Consider the following 18190-nt stretch of genomic DNA (forward strand, 5'->3'; position numbering starts at 1 on the left):
ACCCAGTCCAACCCCCTCTTGATAGATAGATGGATCGACTCTCAGAGTTAGAAGAGACCTCCAAGGGCCATCCAGTCCAACCCCCTCTAGATAGATAGATGGATCGACTCTCAGAGTTAGAAGAGACCTCCAAGGGCCATCCAGTCCAACCCCCTCTAGATAGATAGATGGATTGACTAACAGAGTTAGAAGAGACCTCCAAAGGCCATCCAGTCCAACCTCCTCTAGATAGATAGATGGATTGACTCTCAGAGTTAGAAGAGACCTCCAAGGGCCATCCAGTCCAACCCCCTCTAGATAGATAGATGGATCGACTCTCAGAGTTAGAAGAGACCTCCAAGGGCCACCCAGTCCAACCCCCTCTTGATAGATAGATGGATCGACTCTCAGTTAGAAGAGACCTCCACGGACCATCCAGTCCAACCCCCTCTTGATAGATAGATGGATCGACTCTCAGTTAGAAGAGACCTCCACGGACCATCCATTCCAACCCCCTCTAGATAGATAGATAGATGGATTGACTCTTAGAAGAGACCTCCACGGACCATCCAGTCCAACCCCCTCTAGATAGATAGATAGATGGATTGACTCTTAGAAGAGACCTCCACGGACCATCCAGTCCAACCCCCTCTTGATAGATAGATGGATCGACTCTCAGTTAGAAGAGACCTCCACGGACCATCCATTCCAACCCCCTCTAGATAGATAGATAGATGGATTGACTCTTAGAAGAGACCTCCAAGGGCCATCCAGTCCAACCCCCTCTAGATAGATAGATGGATCGACTCTCAGAGTTAGAAGAGACCTCCAAGGGCCATCCAGTCCAACCCCCTCTAGATAGATAGATGGATTGACTAACAGAGTTAGAAGAGACCTCCAAGGGCCATCCAGTCCAACCTCCTCTAGATAGATAGATGGATTGACTCTCAGAGTTAGAAGAGACCTCCAAGGGCCATCCAGTCCAACCCCCTCTTGATAGATAGATGGATCGACTCTCAGAGTTAGAAGAGACCTCCAAGGGCCACCCAGTCCAACCCCCTCTTGATAGATAGATGGATCGACTCTCAGAGTTAGAAGAGACCTCCAAGGGCCATCCAGTCCAACCCCCTCTAGATAGATAGATGGATCGACTCTCAGAGTTAGAAGAGACCTCCAAGGGCCATCCAGTCCAACCCCCTCTAGATAGATAGATGGATTGACTAACAGAGTTAGAAGAGACCTCCAAAGGCCATCCAGTCCAACCTCCTCTAGATAGATAGATGGATTGACTCTCAGAGTTAGAAGAGACCTCCAAGGGCCATCCAGTCCAACCCCCTCTAGATAGATAGATGGATCGACTCTCAGAGTTAGAAGAGACCTCCAAGGGCCACCCAGTCCAACCCCCTCTTGATAGATAGATGGATCGACTCTCAGTTAGAAGAGACCTCCACGGACCATCCAGTCCAACCCCCTCTTGATGGATGGATGGATCGACTCTCAGAGTTAGAAGAGACCTCCAAGGGCCATCCAGTCCAACCCCCTCTAGATAGATAGATGGGTCGACTCTTAGAAGAGACCTCCACGGACCATCCAGTCCAACCTCCTCTACATAGATAGATGGATTGACTCTTAGAAGAGACCTCCACGGACCATCCAGTCCAACCTCCTCTAGATAGATAGATGGATTGATTCTTAGAAGAGACCTCCACGGACCATCCAGTCCAACCTCCTCTAGATAGATAGATGGATTGATTCTTAGAAGAGACCTTCACGGACCATCCAGTCCAACCTCCTCTAGATAGATAGATGGATTGATTCTTAGAAGAGACCTCCACGGACCATCCAGTCCAACCTCCTCTAGATAGATAGATAGATGGATTGACTCTTAGAAGAGACCTCCACGGACCATCCAGTCCAACCCCCTCTAGATAGATAGATGGATTGACTCTTAGAAGAGACCTCCACGGACCATACAGTCCAACCTCCTCTAGATAGATAGATGGATTGACTCTTAGAAGAGACCTTCACGGACCATCCAGTCCAACCTCCTCTAGATAGATAGATGGATTGACTCTTAGAAGAGACCTCCACGGACCATCCAGTCCAACCTCCTCTAGATAGATAGATAGATGGATTGACTCTTAGAAGAGACCTCCACGGACCATCCAGTCCAACCTCCTCTAGATAGATAGATAGATGGATTGACTCTTAGAAGAGACCTCCACGGACCATCCAGTCCAACCCCCTCTAGATAGATAGATAGATGGATTGACTCTTAGAAGAGACCTCCACGGACCATCCAGTCCAACCTCCTCTAGATAGATGGATGGATTGACTCTTAGAAGAGACCTCCACGGACCATCCAGTCCAACCTCCTCTAGATAGATGGATGGATTGACTCTTAGAAGAGACCTCCACGGACCATCCAGTCCAACCTCCTCTAGATAGATGGATGGATTGACTCTTAGAAGAGACCTCCACGGACCATCCAGTCCAACCTCCTCTAGATAGATAGATGGATTGACTCTTAGAAGAGACCTCCACGGACCATCCAGTCCAACCTCCTCTAGATAGATAGATGGATTGACTCTTAGAAGAGACCTCCACGGATCATCCAGTCCAACCTCCTCTAGATAGATAGATGGATTGACTCTTAGAAGAGACCTCCACGGATCATCCAGTCCAACCTCCTCTAGATAGATAGATGGATTGACTCTTAGAAGAGACCTCCACGGACCATCCAGTCCAACCTCCTCTAGATAGATAGATGGATTGACTCTTAGAAGAGACCTCCACGGATCATCCAGTCCAACCTCCTCTAGATAGATGGATTGACTCTTAGAAGAGACCTCCACGGACCATCCAGTCCAACCTCCTCTAGATAGATAGATGGATTGACTCTTATAAGAGACCTCCACGGATCATCCAGTCCAACTTCCTCTAGATAGATGGATTGACTCTTAGAAGAGACCTCCACGGATCATCCAGTCCAACCCCCTCTTGATGGATGGATGGATCGACTCTTAGAAGAGACCTCCACGGACCATCCAGTCCAACCTCCTCTAGATAGATAGATGGATTGACTCTTAGAAGAGACCTCCACGGACCATCCAGTCCAACCTCCTCTAGATAGATAGATGGATTGACTCTTAGAAGAGACCTTCACGGACCATCCAGTCCAACCCCCTCTAGATAGATAGATAGATGGATTGACTCTTAGAAGAGACCTCCACGGACCATCCAGTCCAACCCCCTCTAGATAGATAGATAGATGGATTGACTCTTAGAAGAGACCTCCACGGACCATCCAGTCCAACCCCCTCTAGATAGATAGATGGATTGACTCTTAGAAGAGACCTCCACGGACCATCCAGTCCAACCTCCTCTAGATAGATAGATGGATTGACTCTTAGAAGAGACCTTCACGGACCATCCAGTCCAACCTCCTCTTGATGGATGGATGGATCGACTCTCAGAGTTAGAAGAGACCTCCAAGGGCCATCCAGTCCAACCCCCTCTAGATAGATAGATGGGTCGACTCTTAGAAGAGACCTCCACGGACCATCCAGTCCAACCTCCTCTAGATAGATAGATGGATTGACTCTTAGAAGAGACCTCCACGGACCATCCAGTCCAACCTCCTCTAGATAGATAGATGGATTGACTCTTAGAAGAGACCTTCACGGACCATCCAGTCCAACCTCCTCTAGATAGATAGATGGATTGACTCTTAGAAGAGACCTTCACGGACCATCCAGTCCAACCTCCTCTAGATAGATGGATGGATTGACTCTTAGAAGAGACCTCCACGGATCATCCAGTCCAACCTCCTCTAGATAGATAGATGGATTGACTCTTAGAAGAGACCTCCACGGATCATCCAGTCCAACCTCCTCTAGATAGATGGATTGACTCTTAGAAGAGACCTCCACGGACCATCCAGTCCAACCTCCTCTAGATAGATAGATGGATTGACTCTTAGAAGAGACCTCCACGGATCATCCAGTCCAACCTCCTCTAGATAGATGGATTGACTCTTAGAAGAGACCTCCACGGACCATCCAGTCCAACCTCCTCTAGATAGATAGATGGATTGACTCTTAGAAGAGACCTCCACGGATCATCCAGTCCAACCTCCTCTAGATAGATGGATTGACTCTTAGAAGAGACCTCCACGGACCATCCAGTCCAACCCCTCTAGATAGATAGATGGATCGACTCTCAGAGTTAGAAGAGACCTCCAAGGGCCATCCAGTCCAACCCCCTCTAGATAGATGGATGGATTGACTCTTAGAAGAGACCTCCACGGACCATCCAGTCCAACCTCCTCTAGATAGATGGATGGATTGACTCTTAGAAGAGACCTCCACGGACCATCCAGTCCAACCTCCTCTAGATAGATAGATGGATTGACTCTTAGAAGAGACCTCCACGGACCATCCAGTCCAACCTCCTCTAGATAGATGGATGGATTGACTCTTAGAAGAGACCTCCACGGACCATCCAGTCCAACCTCCTCTAGATAGATAGATGGATTGACTCTTAGAAGAGACCTCCACGGACCATCCAGTCCAACCTCCTCTAGATAGATGGATGGATTGACTCTTAGAAGAGACCTCCACGGACCATCCAGTCCAACCTCCTCTAGATAGATGGATGGATTGACTCTTAGAAGAGACCTCCACGGACCATCCAGTCCAACCTCCTCTAGATAGATAGATGGATTGACTCTTAGAAGAGACCTCCACGGACCATCCAGTCGAACCCCCTCTAGATAGATAGATGGATTGACTCTTAGAAGAGACCTCCACGGACCATCCAGTCGAACCCCCTCTAGATAGATAGATGGATTGACTCTTAGAAGAGACCTCCACGGACCATCCAGTCCAACCTCCTCTAGATAGATAGATGGATTGACTCTTAGAAGAGACCTCCACGGACCATCCAGTCGAACCCCTTCTAGATAGATAGATGGATTGACTCTTAGAAGAGACCTCCACGGACCATCCAGTCGAACCCCCTCTAGATAGATAGATGGATTGACTCTTAGAAGAGACCTCCACGGACCATCCAGTCGAACCCCCTCTAGATAGATAGATGGATTGACTCTTAGAAGAGACCTCCACGGACCATCCAGTCGAACCCCCTCTAGATAGATAGATGGATTGACTCTTAGAAGAGACCTCCACGGACCATCCAGTCCAACCTCCTCTAGATAGATGGATGGATTGACTCTTAGAAGAGACCTCCACGGACCATCCAGTCCAACCTCCTTTAGATAGATGGATGGATTGACTCTTAGAAGAGACCTCCACGGACCATCCAGTCCAACCTCCTCTAGATAGATGGATGGATTGACTCTTAGAAGAGACCTCCACGGACCATCCAGTCCAACCTCCTCTAGATAGATAGATGGATTGACTCTTAGAAGAGACCTCCACGGACCATCCAGTCAAACCCCCTCTAGATAGATAGATGGATTGACTCTTAGAAGAGACCTCCACGGACCATCCAGTCCAACCTCCTCTAGATAGATAGATGGATTGACTCTTAGAAGAGACCTCCACGGACCATCCAGTCGAACCCCTTCTAGATAGATAGATGGATTGACTCTTAGAAGAGACCTCCACGGACCATCCAGTCGAACCCCCTCTAGATAGATAGATGGATTGACTCTTAGAAGAGACCTCCACGGACCATCCAGTCGAACCCCCTCTAGATAGATAGATGGATTGACTCTTAGAAGAGACCTCCACGGACCATCCAGTCCAACCCCCTCTAGATAGATAGATGGATTGACTCTTAGAAGAGACCTCCACGGACCATCCAGTCGAACCCCTTCTAGATAGATAGATGGATTGACTCTTAGAAGAGACCTCCACGGACCATCCAGTCCAACCCCCTCTAGATAGATAGATGGATTGACTCTTAGAAGAGACCTCCACGGACCATCCAGTCCAACCCCCTCTAGATAGATAGATGGATTGACTCTTAGAAGAGACCTCCACGGACCATCCAGTCCAACCCCCTCTAGATAGATAGATGGATTGATAGACAGATAGACAGACTAAGAGTTGGAAGAGTCCTCCAAGGGCCATCCAGTCCAACCCCCTCTAGATAGATAGATAGATGGATTGACTCTTAGAAGAGACCTCCACGGACCATCCAGTCCAACCCCCTCTAGATAGATAGATAGATGGATTGACTCTTAGAAGAGACCTCCACGGACCATCCAGTCCAACCTCCTCTAGATAGATGGATGGATTGAATCTTAGAAGAGACCTCCACGGACCATCCAGTCGAACCCCCTCTAGATAGATAGATGGATTGACTCTTAGAAGAGACCTCCACGGACCATCCAGTCCAACCCCCTCTAGATAGATAGATGGATTGACTCTTAGAAGAGACCTCCACGGACCATCCAGTCGAACCCCCTCTAGATAGATAGATGGATTGACTCTTAGAAGAGACCTCCAAGGGCCATCCAGTCCAACCCCCTCTAGATAGATAGATGGATTGACTCTTAGAAGAGACCTCCACGGACCATCCAGTCAAACCCCCTCTAGATAGATAGATGGATTGACTCTTAGAAGAGACCTCCACGGACCATCCAGTCGAACCCCCTCTAGATAGATAGATAGATGGATTGACTCTTAGAAGAGACCTCCAAGGGCCATCCAGTCCAACCTCCTCTAGATAGATAGATAGATGGATTGACTCTTAGAAGAGACCTCCAAGGGCCATCCAGTCCAACCTCCTCTAGATAGATAGATAGATGGATTGACTCTTAGAAGAGACCTCCAAGGGCCATCCAGTCCAACCCCCTCTAGATAGATAGATGGATTGACTCTTAGAAGAGACCTCCACGGACCATCCAGTCCAACCTCCTCTAGATAGATAGATAGATGGATTGACTCTTAGAAGAGACCTCCAAGGGCCATCCAGTCCAACCCCCTCTAGATAGATAGATGGATTGACTCTTAGAAGAGACCTCCACGGACCATCCAGTCCAACCCCCTCTAGATAGATAGATGGATTGACTCTTAGAAGAGACCTCCACGGACCATCCAGTCCAACCCCCTCTAGATAGATAGATGGATTGACTCTTAGAAGAGACCTCCACGGACCATCCAGTCCAACCCCCTCTAGATAGATAGATGGATTGATAGACAGATAGACGGACTAAGAGTTGGAAGAGTCCTCCAAGGGCCATCCAGTCCAACCCCCTCTAGATAGATAGATAGATGGATTGACTCTTAGAAGAGACCTCCACGGACCATCCAGTCAAACCCCCTCTAGATAGATAGATGGATTGACTCTTAGAAGAGACCTCCACGGACCATCCAGTCGAACCCCCTCTAGATAGATAGATAGATGGATTGACTCTTAGAAGAGACCTCCAAGGGCCATCCAGTCCAACCTCCTCTAGATAGATAGATAGATGGATTGACTCTTAGAAGAGACCTCCAAGGGCCATCCAGTCCAACCTCCTCTAGATAGATAGATAGATGGATTGACTCTTAGAAGAGACCTCCAAGGGCCATCCAGTCCAACCCCCTCTAGATAGATAGATGGATTGACTCTTAGAAGAGACCTCCACGGACCATCCAGTCCAACCTCCTCTAGATAGATAGATAGATGGATTGACTCTTAGAAGAGACCTCCAAGGGCCATCCAGTCCAACCCCCTCTAGATAGATAGATGGATTGACTCTTAGAAGAGACCTCCACGGACCATCCAGTCCAACCCCCTCTAGATAGATAGATGGATTGACTCTTAGAAGAGACCTCCACGGACCATCCAGTCCAACCCCCTCTAGATAGATAGATGGATTGACTCTTAGAAGAGACCTCCACGGACCATCCAGTCCAACCCCCTCTAGATAGATAGATGGATTGATAGACAGATAGACGGACTAAGAGTTGGAAGAGTCCTCCAAGGGCCATCCAGTCCAACCCCCTCTAGATAGATAGATAGATGGATTGACTCTTAGAAGAGACCTCCACGGACCATCCAGTCCAACCCCCTCTAGATAGATAGATAGATGGATTGACTCTTAGAAGAGACCTCCACGGACCATCCAGTCCAACCTCCTCTAGATAGATGGATGGATTGACTCTTAGAAGAGACCTCCACGGACCATCCAGTCCAACCTCCTCTAGATAGATGGATGGATTGACTCTTAGAAGAGACCTCCACGGACCATCCAGTCCAACCTCCTCTAGATAGATGGATGGATTGACTCTTAGAAGAGACCTCCACGGACCATCCAGTCCAACCTCCTCTAGATAGATAGATGGATTGACTCTTAGAAGAGACCTCCACGGATCATCCAGTCCAACCTCCTCTAGATAGATGGATTGACTCTTAGAAGAGACCTCCACGGACCATCCAGTCCAACCTCCTCTAGATAGATAGATGGATTGACTCTTAGAAGAGACCTCCACGGATCATCCAGTCCAACCTCCTCTAGATAGATAGATGGATTGACTCTTAGAAGAGACCTCCACGGACCATCCAGTCCAACCCCTCTAGATAGATAGATGGATCGACTCTCAGAGTTAGAAGAGACCTCCAAGGGCCATCCAGTCCAACCCCCTCTAGATAGATAGATGGATTGACTCTTAGAAGAGACCTCCACGGACCATCCAGTCCAACCTCCTCTAGATAGATGGATGGATTGACTCTTAGAAGAGACCTCCACGGACCATCCAGTCCAACCTCCTCTAGATAGATAGATGGATTGACTCTTAGAAGAGACCTCCACGGACCATCCAGTCAAACCCCCTCTAGATAGATGGATGGATTGACTCTTAGAAGAGACCTCCACGGACCATCCAGTCCAACCCCCTCTAGATAGATAGATGGATTGACTCTTAGAAGAGACCTCCACGGACCATCCAGTCCAACCTCCTCTAGATAGATGGATGGATTGACTCTTAGAAGAGACCTCCACGGACCATCCAGTCGAACCCCTTCTAGATAGATAGATGGATTGACTCTTAGAAGAGACCTCCACGGACCATCCAGTCGAACCCCCTCTAGATAGATAGATGGATTGACTCTTAGAAGAGACCTCCACGGACCATCCAGTCCAACCCCCTCTAGATAGATAGATGGACTGACTCTTAGAAGAGACCTCCACGGACCATCCAGTCCAACCTCCTCTAGATAGATAGATGGATTGACTCTTAGAAGAGACCTCCACGGACCATCCAGTCGAACCCCCTCTAGATAGATAGATGGATTGACTCTTAGAAGAGACCTCCACGGACCATCCAGTCGAACCCCCTCTAGATAGATAGATGGACTGACTCTTAGAAGAGACCTCCACGGACCATCCAGTCCAACCCCCTCTAGATAGATAGATGGACTGACTCTTAGAAGAGACCTCCACGGACCATCCAGTCCAACCCCCTCTAGATAGATAGATGGACTGACTCTTAGAAGAGACCTCCACGGACCATCCAGTCGAACCCCCTCTAGATAGATAGATGGATTGACTCTTAGAAGAGACCTCCACGGACCATCCAGTCCAACCCCCTCTAGATAGATAGATGGACTGACTCTTAGAAGAGACCTCCACGGACCATCCAGTCCAACCTCCTCTAGATAGATAGATGGACTGACTCTTAGAAGAGACCTCCACGGACCATCCAGTCCAACCTCCTCTAGATAGATAGATAGATGGACTGACTCTTAGAAGAGACCTCCACGGACCATCCAGTCCAACCTCCTCTAGATAGATAGATGGACTGACTCTTAGAAGAGACCTCCACGGACCATCCAGTCCAACCCCCTCTAGATAGATAGATGGATTGATAGACAGATAGACAGACTAAGAGTTGGAAGAGTCCTCCAAGGGCCATCCAGTCCATCACCCTCTAGATAGATGGATTGACTCTTAGCATTAAAAGAGACCTGACAAACAGGAGGACACCATCAAAGCCCTCCCAACAGATGGCCTTCCAGACTTATAGCCGTTAGAAGAGAAATAGGGCTATCTGTGGAACCATAGGATCCTAGAGTTGGAAGAGATCCCCGAGGCCATCCTGTCCACCCTCCTTCTGCCAGGTAGGAAGATACCATGAAACCCTTCCCAATAGATGACAATAGGAGAGGAATGGCTTACCTGGGGCTGGTCTGTGTTTCGGATGCCGCAGGTCCTGGTTTCGAATGCCGCTCGAAGGCGGGTTCTGGACTCCCCAAAGCCCGACGCTGTGAGAACCTGAAGGGGGAAAGAAGCCCATTGGTCAGTGAAGACGGTGTTTACACATCCTAAAAACTCCTCTTTCTACCTGCAAGAACATGAAACTCTGCCTGAGAAACGGGCCACTCTTGAGCCTATTATATTATTGTTATTATTATTTTATTATGACACAGCAAACGAGATAGACATGCTGGATTTCGTATCACAAAATCCCAAGTCGAACACTTCCCAAGTGTCTAGGACTGTGTGATGTATTTTTGGATGATGCGCACAGATCCCAGTCGGGTGGCCTTTTGCAGTTGGCAGATGGTGATTTTGTCAATGTCTATTGTTTCCAAATGCCGGCTGAGATCTTTTGGCACGGCACCCAGTGTGCCCATCACCACCGGGACCACCTGCACTGGTTTCTGCCAGAGTCTTTCAAGTTCAATCTTGAGGTCCTGAGAGCGGCTGAGTTTTTCCTGTTGTTTTTCGTCAATGCGACTGTCACCTGGGATGGCGACATCCATGATCCAAACCTTTTTCTTCTCCACAACTGTGATGTCTGGTGTGTTGTGTTCCAGAACTTTGTCAGTCTGGATTCGGAAGTCCCACAGTATCTTTGCGTGCTCATTTTCCAATACTTTTGCAGGTTTGTGATCCCACCAGTTCTTTACTGCTGGGAGGTGGGACTTGAGGCATAAGTTCGAATGGATCATTTGGCCACATAGTTGTGCCTCTGTTTGTAGTCTGTCTGTGCGGTTTTCTTACAGCAGCTGAGGATATGATCCATGGTTTTGTCGGTTTCCTTGCACAGTCTGCATTTTGGGTCATCAGCTGATTTTTCGATCTTGGCCTGAATGGCCTTTGTCCTGATGTCTTGCTCCTGGGCTGCAAGGATTAGGCCTTCTGTCTCCTTCTTCAGGGTCCCATTCGTGAGCCAGAGCCAGGTCTTCTCCTTATCAGCTTTTCCTTCAATTTTGTCAAGGAACTTTCCATGCAATGTTTTGTTGTGCCAGCTGTCAGCTCTAGTTTGTAGTGCAGTTTTCTTGTACTGATTCTGCTCTAGTTTGTAGTGCGGTTTTCTTGTACTGATTCTGCTCTAGTTTGTAGTGTGGTTTTCTTGTACTGACTCTGCTCTAGTTTGTAGTGCGGTTTTTTTGTACTGATTCTGCTCTAGTTTGTAGTGCGGTTTTCTTGTACTGATTCTGCTCTAGTTTGTAGTGCGGTTTTCTTATGCTGGTTTAATTATTATTATTAGGTTTATTTATATTATTACTATTTTAAATTGTATGCTTCGGGTCTCCTTTGGGAGAGACAAAGCCTCAAAACTTGTTTCCCACTCTCTCCGTATTGCATGGGCATATACAGTACACACACGCTCATGGGAAGGGCTTCTCCGACGTTGACTTATACTTACCGCTCAAGGAAGGCCTGGGAGGCGTTTCCAGCACCGGCGGCTGCAATTCCTCCTCCTGGGCTTTGCCTCTGATGCGGGTGGGAGAGGCCCCGGGTTCGAGAGGTGGCAGCCCTGCATCTGAGACAGCAACGGCCGTGGTGGGCATCTTCTCCTAGAGAAAGCAGAGGGAGAGGGACAAAAAAAACCATCAGGCAAAGAGTAACAGCACTGGTCTCCCAGTCTCCCCTGCCTGTACAATGGGCGCCTTAGATAGATAGATACTAGATGGGTAGAATCCAAGAGTTGGGACCTCCAAAGGCCATCCAGTCCTACCCTTTAAGATAGAAAGATATATTGAATGGTACAGTCCTATTGGATGGATAAATAGATAGATGAATGGATAGACAGACACAGATGGATAAAATCATCAATCAGGGCCAGCTAATCACTTCCCAACAAAGGATTCCGCCTGGCAGGAAGCAACCAAGCTTTGAAGCTGCAAGGCTATTCAATCCTGATCAACTGCAACATTCACATTTGCCTCCAACAGACAAGAATCCTTTCTCCCACCCTGTGGATGTGAACCCCACTTGCCTAGTTTCCAAGAGACCTCACAACCCCTGAGCATTCCTGCCATGGATGTGGGTGAAAGGTCAGGAGAGATTTGTTATGGAAATGGTTAAATTGAGACTCAATCACCTCCTGTCTCAATTCCTCTCCTTCTCTGATGATCTGGCATAAATCCAGACTTCCCAAATGTCAGCTAAAACCAGCGGCTTATATTTTGTGGCAGTTCTGTACAATATTTACATAGTTTGCCGGAGCTTAGCATTAGTGCATCCGACCTCCTTCAAACACCATATGGGAATCACTGTCACCTCCCACATTCCACAAAAAGTGGGGTATAAATAATAATAATCTATATATATAAAAGAGTGATGGAATCCTGGCGACCGCCAAAACAACAAAACTACAGGCCCCACAACCTCCAAAATTGACAACACAACCCATCCTCCACGCCTCTAGGTTGATACAACAAAAAGAAAAGAAAAATAAAGTCCTAATTAGGGGGAGAGGAATAATTGTTTTTATCCAATTGCTGCCAGTTAGAAGGCTAAGCTCCGCCCACTTGGTCTCCTAGCAACCCACTCACCCAGGGGACAGGCAGAGTTAGGCCTCACTTAGGCCTCTTCCACACTGCCTATAAAATACAAATTATCAGATTTTAACTCGATTATATGGCAGTGTAGACTCAAGGCCCTTCCACACAGCTATATAACCCATTTATAATCTTATATTATCTGCTTTAACCGGATTATCTGGACTCCACACCTTTACCTTAACTACCACCAATTCCTCAATACTTTATTTCCCATACCACCATACTTCGCCACAGCAACGCGTGGCCGGGCACAGCTAGTAATATAAATAATAATGTTTTTGTAATGCTGACTAGCAGCCAGGGGGAGAACGGCTCTTCCTCATCCTCTGTAATTTGGACTTTATTTTTCTAGGTTTTTTTTTTTAATTGAAAGACATAGATGGGATGACGAATGTCCTGTTAGGTATCATGGAAGTACTCAGCTGTTTTGCTCTAGCCATACATCTCTACAATAATGTTTTTATAATGCTGACTAGCAGCCAGGGGGAGAACGGCTCTTCCTCATCCTCTGTAATTTGGACTTTATTTTTCTAGGTTTTTTAAAAAATTGAAAGACATAGATGGAATGACGAATGTCCTGTTAGGTATCATGGAAGTACTCAGCTGTTTTGCTGTAGCCATACATCTCTACAATAATGTTTTTATAATGCTGACTAGCAGCCAGGGGGAGAACGGCTCTTCCTCATCCTCTGTAATTTGGACTTCAGTTTTCTAGGTTTTTTAAAAAATTGAAAGACATAGATGGGATGACGAATGTCCTGTTAGGTATCATGGAAGTACTCAGCTGTTTTGCTGTAGCCATACATCTCTACAATAATGTTTTTATAATGCTGACTAGCAGCCAGGGAGAGAACGGCTCTTCCTCATCCTCTGTAATTTGGACTTCATTTTTCTAGGTTTTTTTTTTAATTGAAAGACATAGATGGGATGACGAATGTCCTGTTAGGGATCATGGAAGTACTCAGCTGTTTCGCTCTAGCCATACATCTCTACTCTATGCAGTTAACTCTTGCATTACTGGATTACATGCTGTACACTGTCGGTTAGCTTTAAACTATTAGAACAAACTACACAAAAACAATTACATTCACAAGAATGCTTCTGGAACATAGCCAGCCAGCCCGAAATATTAACAGTAAACCAGTGAGTCTTGGACAACACAATAATAATTATAATAATTATAATAATAATTATAATAATATTAATACTAATATTATTATTAATAATAATAACTATTATTATTAATAATAATAATACTGCAAAAGGCCACCCTGCTGGGATCTGCACACATCATCCGAAAATACATCACACAGTCCCAGACACTTGGGAAGTGTTCGACTTGTGGTTTTGTGAAACGAAATCCAGCATATCTATCTTGTTTGTTGTGTCATACAACGTCGTTGTGTCAATAATAATAATAATAATAATAATATTTTTGTACCCTGCCTCCATCTCCGCAAAGGGACTTGGGACGGCTTACATATGGCACAAAGTGCCCAAAACAACACATAAAATAAACACACAGTACAATTCAAAATAAAACCAGTAATATTAAAACCACAATTTGAATTGCGCACCCAATAACCAATAGTGTCTACTGTTGTAAAAACATGGCTAACTGTAAACAATAATAATAATAATAATAATATAACTGTAAACAAGAAGAAGGGAAATCGATAGTGCAAGTTGTAGCCAAGGAACAAGAGAATGGGATGAAAGTGCTGTGTTGTATCATAATTGCAGTCCATTGGACTAGATATTGTCAAAGGCTTGTCTAATAAAACTGTTAATAATAATAATAATAATAATAATAATAATAGGAACAATATGGCAGCAGCATCAAAATCAACAGTAACTATAGGAATGATAATAGTATTGACTAATAATAATAATAGGAATAATATGGCAGCATGAATGTCAATCTATATATATATATAAAAGGGTAATGAAATTTCGGCCTAGGACAAAACAACAAAACTACAGGCCCCCCAACCTCGAAAATCGACAACACAACCCCTCATCCACGCCTCTAGGTTGATACAACAAAAAGAAAAGAAAATAAAGTCCTAATTACAGGGAGATGAATAATTGTTTTTTATCAAATTGTTGCCAGTTAGAAGTGTAAGCTCCGCCCACTTGGTCTCCTAGCAACCCACTCAGCCCAGGGGACAGGCAGAGTTAGGCCTCACTTAGGCCTCCTCCACACTGCCTATAAAATACAGATAATCAGATTTTGACTGGATTACAGTATATGGCAGTGTAGGCTCAAGGCCCTTCCACACAGCCATATAACCAGTTAGAAGGCCAGTTAGAAGGCTAAGCTCCGCCCACTTGGTCTCCTAGCAACCCACTCAGCCCAGGGGACAGGCAGAGTTAGGCCTCACTTAGGCCTCTTCCACACTGCCTATAAAATACAGATTATCAGATTTTGACTGGATTATACGGCAGTGCAGACCCAAGGCCCTTCCACACAGCTATATAACCCATTTATAATCTTATATTATCTGCTTTGCACTGGATTATCTTGAGTCCACACTGCCATATAATCCACTTCAGTGTGCATTTTATACAGCTGTGAAGAAGGGGCCTCATATAATCCAGTTCTGAGCAGATAATATAAGATTATAAATATAATAGAGTAGAGTCTCACTTATCCAACATAAACGGGCTGGCAGAATGTTGGATAAGTGAATATGTTGGATAATAAGGAGAGATTAAGAAAAAGCCTATTAAGTTTATAAATATAGTTTATGATTTTACAAATTAAGCACCAAAACATCATGTTATACAACAAATTTGGCAGAAAAAGTAGTTCAATATGCAGGAATGCTATGTAGTACAGTAGAGTCTCACTTATCCAACACTCACTTATCCAATGTTCTGGATTATCCAACGCATTTTTGTAGTCAATGTTTTCAATATACAGTAGAGTCTCACTTATCCAAGCTAAACGGGCCGGCAGAAGCTTGGATAAGTGAATATCTTGGATAATAAGGAGGGATTAAGGAAAAGCCTATTAAACATCAAATTAGGTTATGATTTTACAAATTAAGCACCAAAACTTCATGTTATACAACAAATTGGACAGAAAAAGTAGTTCAATATGCAGTAATGCTATGTTGTAATTACTGTATTTACGAATTTAGCACCAAAATATCACGATATATTGAAAACATTGACTACAAAAATGGCTTGGATCATCCAGAGGCTTGGATAAGCGAGGCTTGGATAAGTGAGACTCTACTGTATCATGATATTTTGGTGCGAAATTCGTAAATACAGTAATTACAACATAACATTACTGCGTATTGAACTACTTTTTCTGCCAGATTTGTTGTATAACATGATGTTTTGGAGCTTAATTTGTAAAATCATAACCTAATTTGATGTTTAATAGGCTTCTCCTTAATCTCTCCTTATTATCCAACATATCCGCTTATCCAACGTTCTGCCGGCCCGTTTATGTTGGATAAGTGAGACTCTACTGTAATTACTGTATTTATCAATTTAGCACGAAAATATCACGATATATTGAAAACATTGACTACAAAAATGCGTTGGATAATCCAGAACGTTGGATAAGCGAGACTCTACTGTATGTAATAATTACTGTGATATACAGTAGAGTCTCACTTATCCAACATAAACGGGCCGGCAGAACGTTGGATAAGCGAATATGTTGGATAATAAGGAGGCATTAAGGAAAAGCCTATTAAACATCAAATTAGGTTATGATTTGACAAATTAAGAACCAAAACATCATGTTATACAACAAATTTGACAGAAAAGTAGTTCAATATGCAGTAATGCTATCTACTAATTACTATATTTACGAATTTAGCACCAAAATATCACGATGTATTGAAAACATTGACTACAAAAATGCGTTGGATAATCCAGAACGTTGGATAAGCGAGTGTTGGATAAGTGAGACTCTACTGTAATAATACAGAACAATATAATCTCTAAAATCAGGACAGTAAATAAAGAGCAACGCTCTGCAAGCATAAGCCACAGCAACGCGTGGCCGGGCAAAAGCTAGTATAGATATAATAATACGAGGGTTGAATGAAAAGTAATGCCTCCACCTTCGTTGCCTGGGTTTGGATGGAAATATTTTAATAAATCAAACGCAGAAATAATCCTTAGAATGTGCTCTTTAACGACCACTATTCATTTTTCCATATAATCAGCAGACAATTGGATACATTTCTGCCGACGATGAACAAGTTTTCTGAAGCCATCGCGGAAGAAGTCGACACTCGGTTTCCTCAACCAGCGTCTCACAATTCCCATTGTGTACCTTACTCGCCCAACAACGCACAGTACTCACATCAACACAATCCCCATAAACAGCTTGCATTCTCTGATGAATCTCCTTTGGGGTGACACCTTCCGCTGTCAAGAATTCAATGACGGCCCGTTGCTTAAATCGCATTGACCGACCGTCTCCGCAGGGTTCCATACTCCGCACTTTAACAACACAACCGTTCAACGCTAAGGCTTCCCGCCAAACGGAACTGTAGAGGAGAGTCTACTGAACAAGCCAATGCCTGCCGCAGACCAGGACTGCCATCTGCTGAGGAGTTACGAAGGTGGAGGCATTACTTTTCATTCAACCCTCGTCATAATAATGACTAATAATAATAGGAATATGGTAGCATTAATATTAATAATTGATACAGAAATGATAATAACAGTATTCATAGAAGTGGTAATAATGATTATCATTGATATCAATAATAAATATAGGGCCCGGGCTGTGGCGCAGGTGGGAGAGCAAGCCAGTGCAATTAACTGCAATGAATCATTCTGACCAGGAGGTCATGAGTTCGAGCCCCGCTCGGAGCCTATGTTTGTTTATCATTGTTCTATGTTAAAAGGCATTGAATGTTTGCCTATACTGTATGAGTCCCCTTCGGGGTGAGAAGGGCGGAATATAAATGCTGTAAATAAATAATAAATAAATAATAATACCCACATTAATAGTAATAATAATAGGAATAATAGGGTAGCAGCATTAATATCAATAATTGATATAGGAATGATAATAGCAGTATGCATAGCAGTCATAATAATGAGTAGCATTGATATCAATAATAAATATAGGAGTAATAATACCCACATTAATAATAATAATAATAGGAATAATAGGGTAGCAGCATTAATATCAATAATTGATATAGGAATGATAATAGCAGTATTCATAGCATTCATAATAATGAGTAGCATTGATATCAATAATAAATATAGGAGTAATAATACCCACATTAATAGTAATATTAATAATAGGAATAATATGGTATCTGCATTAATATCAGTAATTGATATAGGAATGATAACAACAGTATGCATAGCAGTCATAATAATGAGTAGCATTGATATCAATAATAAATATAGGAGTAATAATACCCACATTAATAGTAATAATAATAATAATAATAGGAATAATAGGGTAGCA

General features: G+C 44.4%; 1 protein-coding gene across 2 annotated transcripts in view; it reads right to left on the minus strand.

Annotated features, from left to right (window-relative positions):
• Positions 1-18190, minus strand: part of znf414 (zinc finger protein 414) — a 39834-nt gene that overhangs the window by 20024 nt on the left and 1620 nt on the right. The window contains exons 2-4 of one of the 2 annotated variants that reach the window (XM_062959770.1): positions 17063-17308; positions 11589-11739; positions 10112-10207 (exon numbers count right to left, since the gene is read on the minus strand). In XM_062959770.1, coding sequence (XP_062815840.1) covers positions 10112-10207; positions 11589-11739; positions 17063-17194 — 379 coding nt within the window. In that variant the 5' untranslated portion in view covers positions 17195-17308. Of the gene's footprint in view, positions 1-10111; positions 10208-11588; positions 11740-17062; positions 18015-18190 lie in introns of those variants that run through there. The other variant, XM_062959768.1, reaches the window with a different exon arrangement.

This window comes from Anolis carolinensis, unplaced genomic scaffold, assembly GCF_035594765.1.
Source record: "Anolis carolinensis isolate JA03-04 unplaced genomic scaffold, rAnoCar3.1.pri scaffold_7, whole genome shotgun sequence".
Taxonomy (NCBI): Eukaryota; Metazoa; Chordata; class Lepidosauria; order Squamata; family Dactyloidae; genus Anolis; species Anolis carolinensis.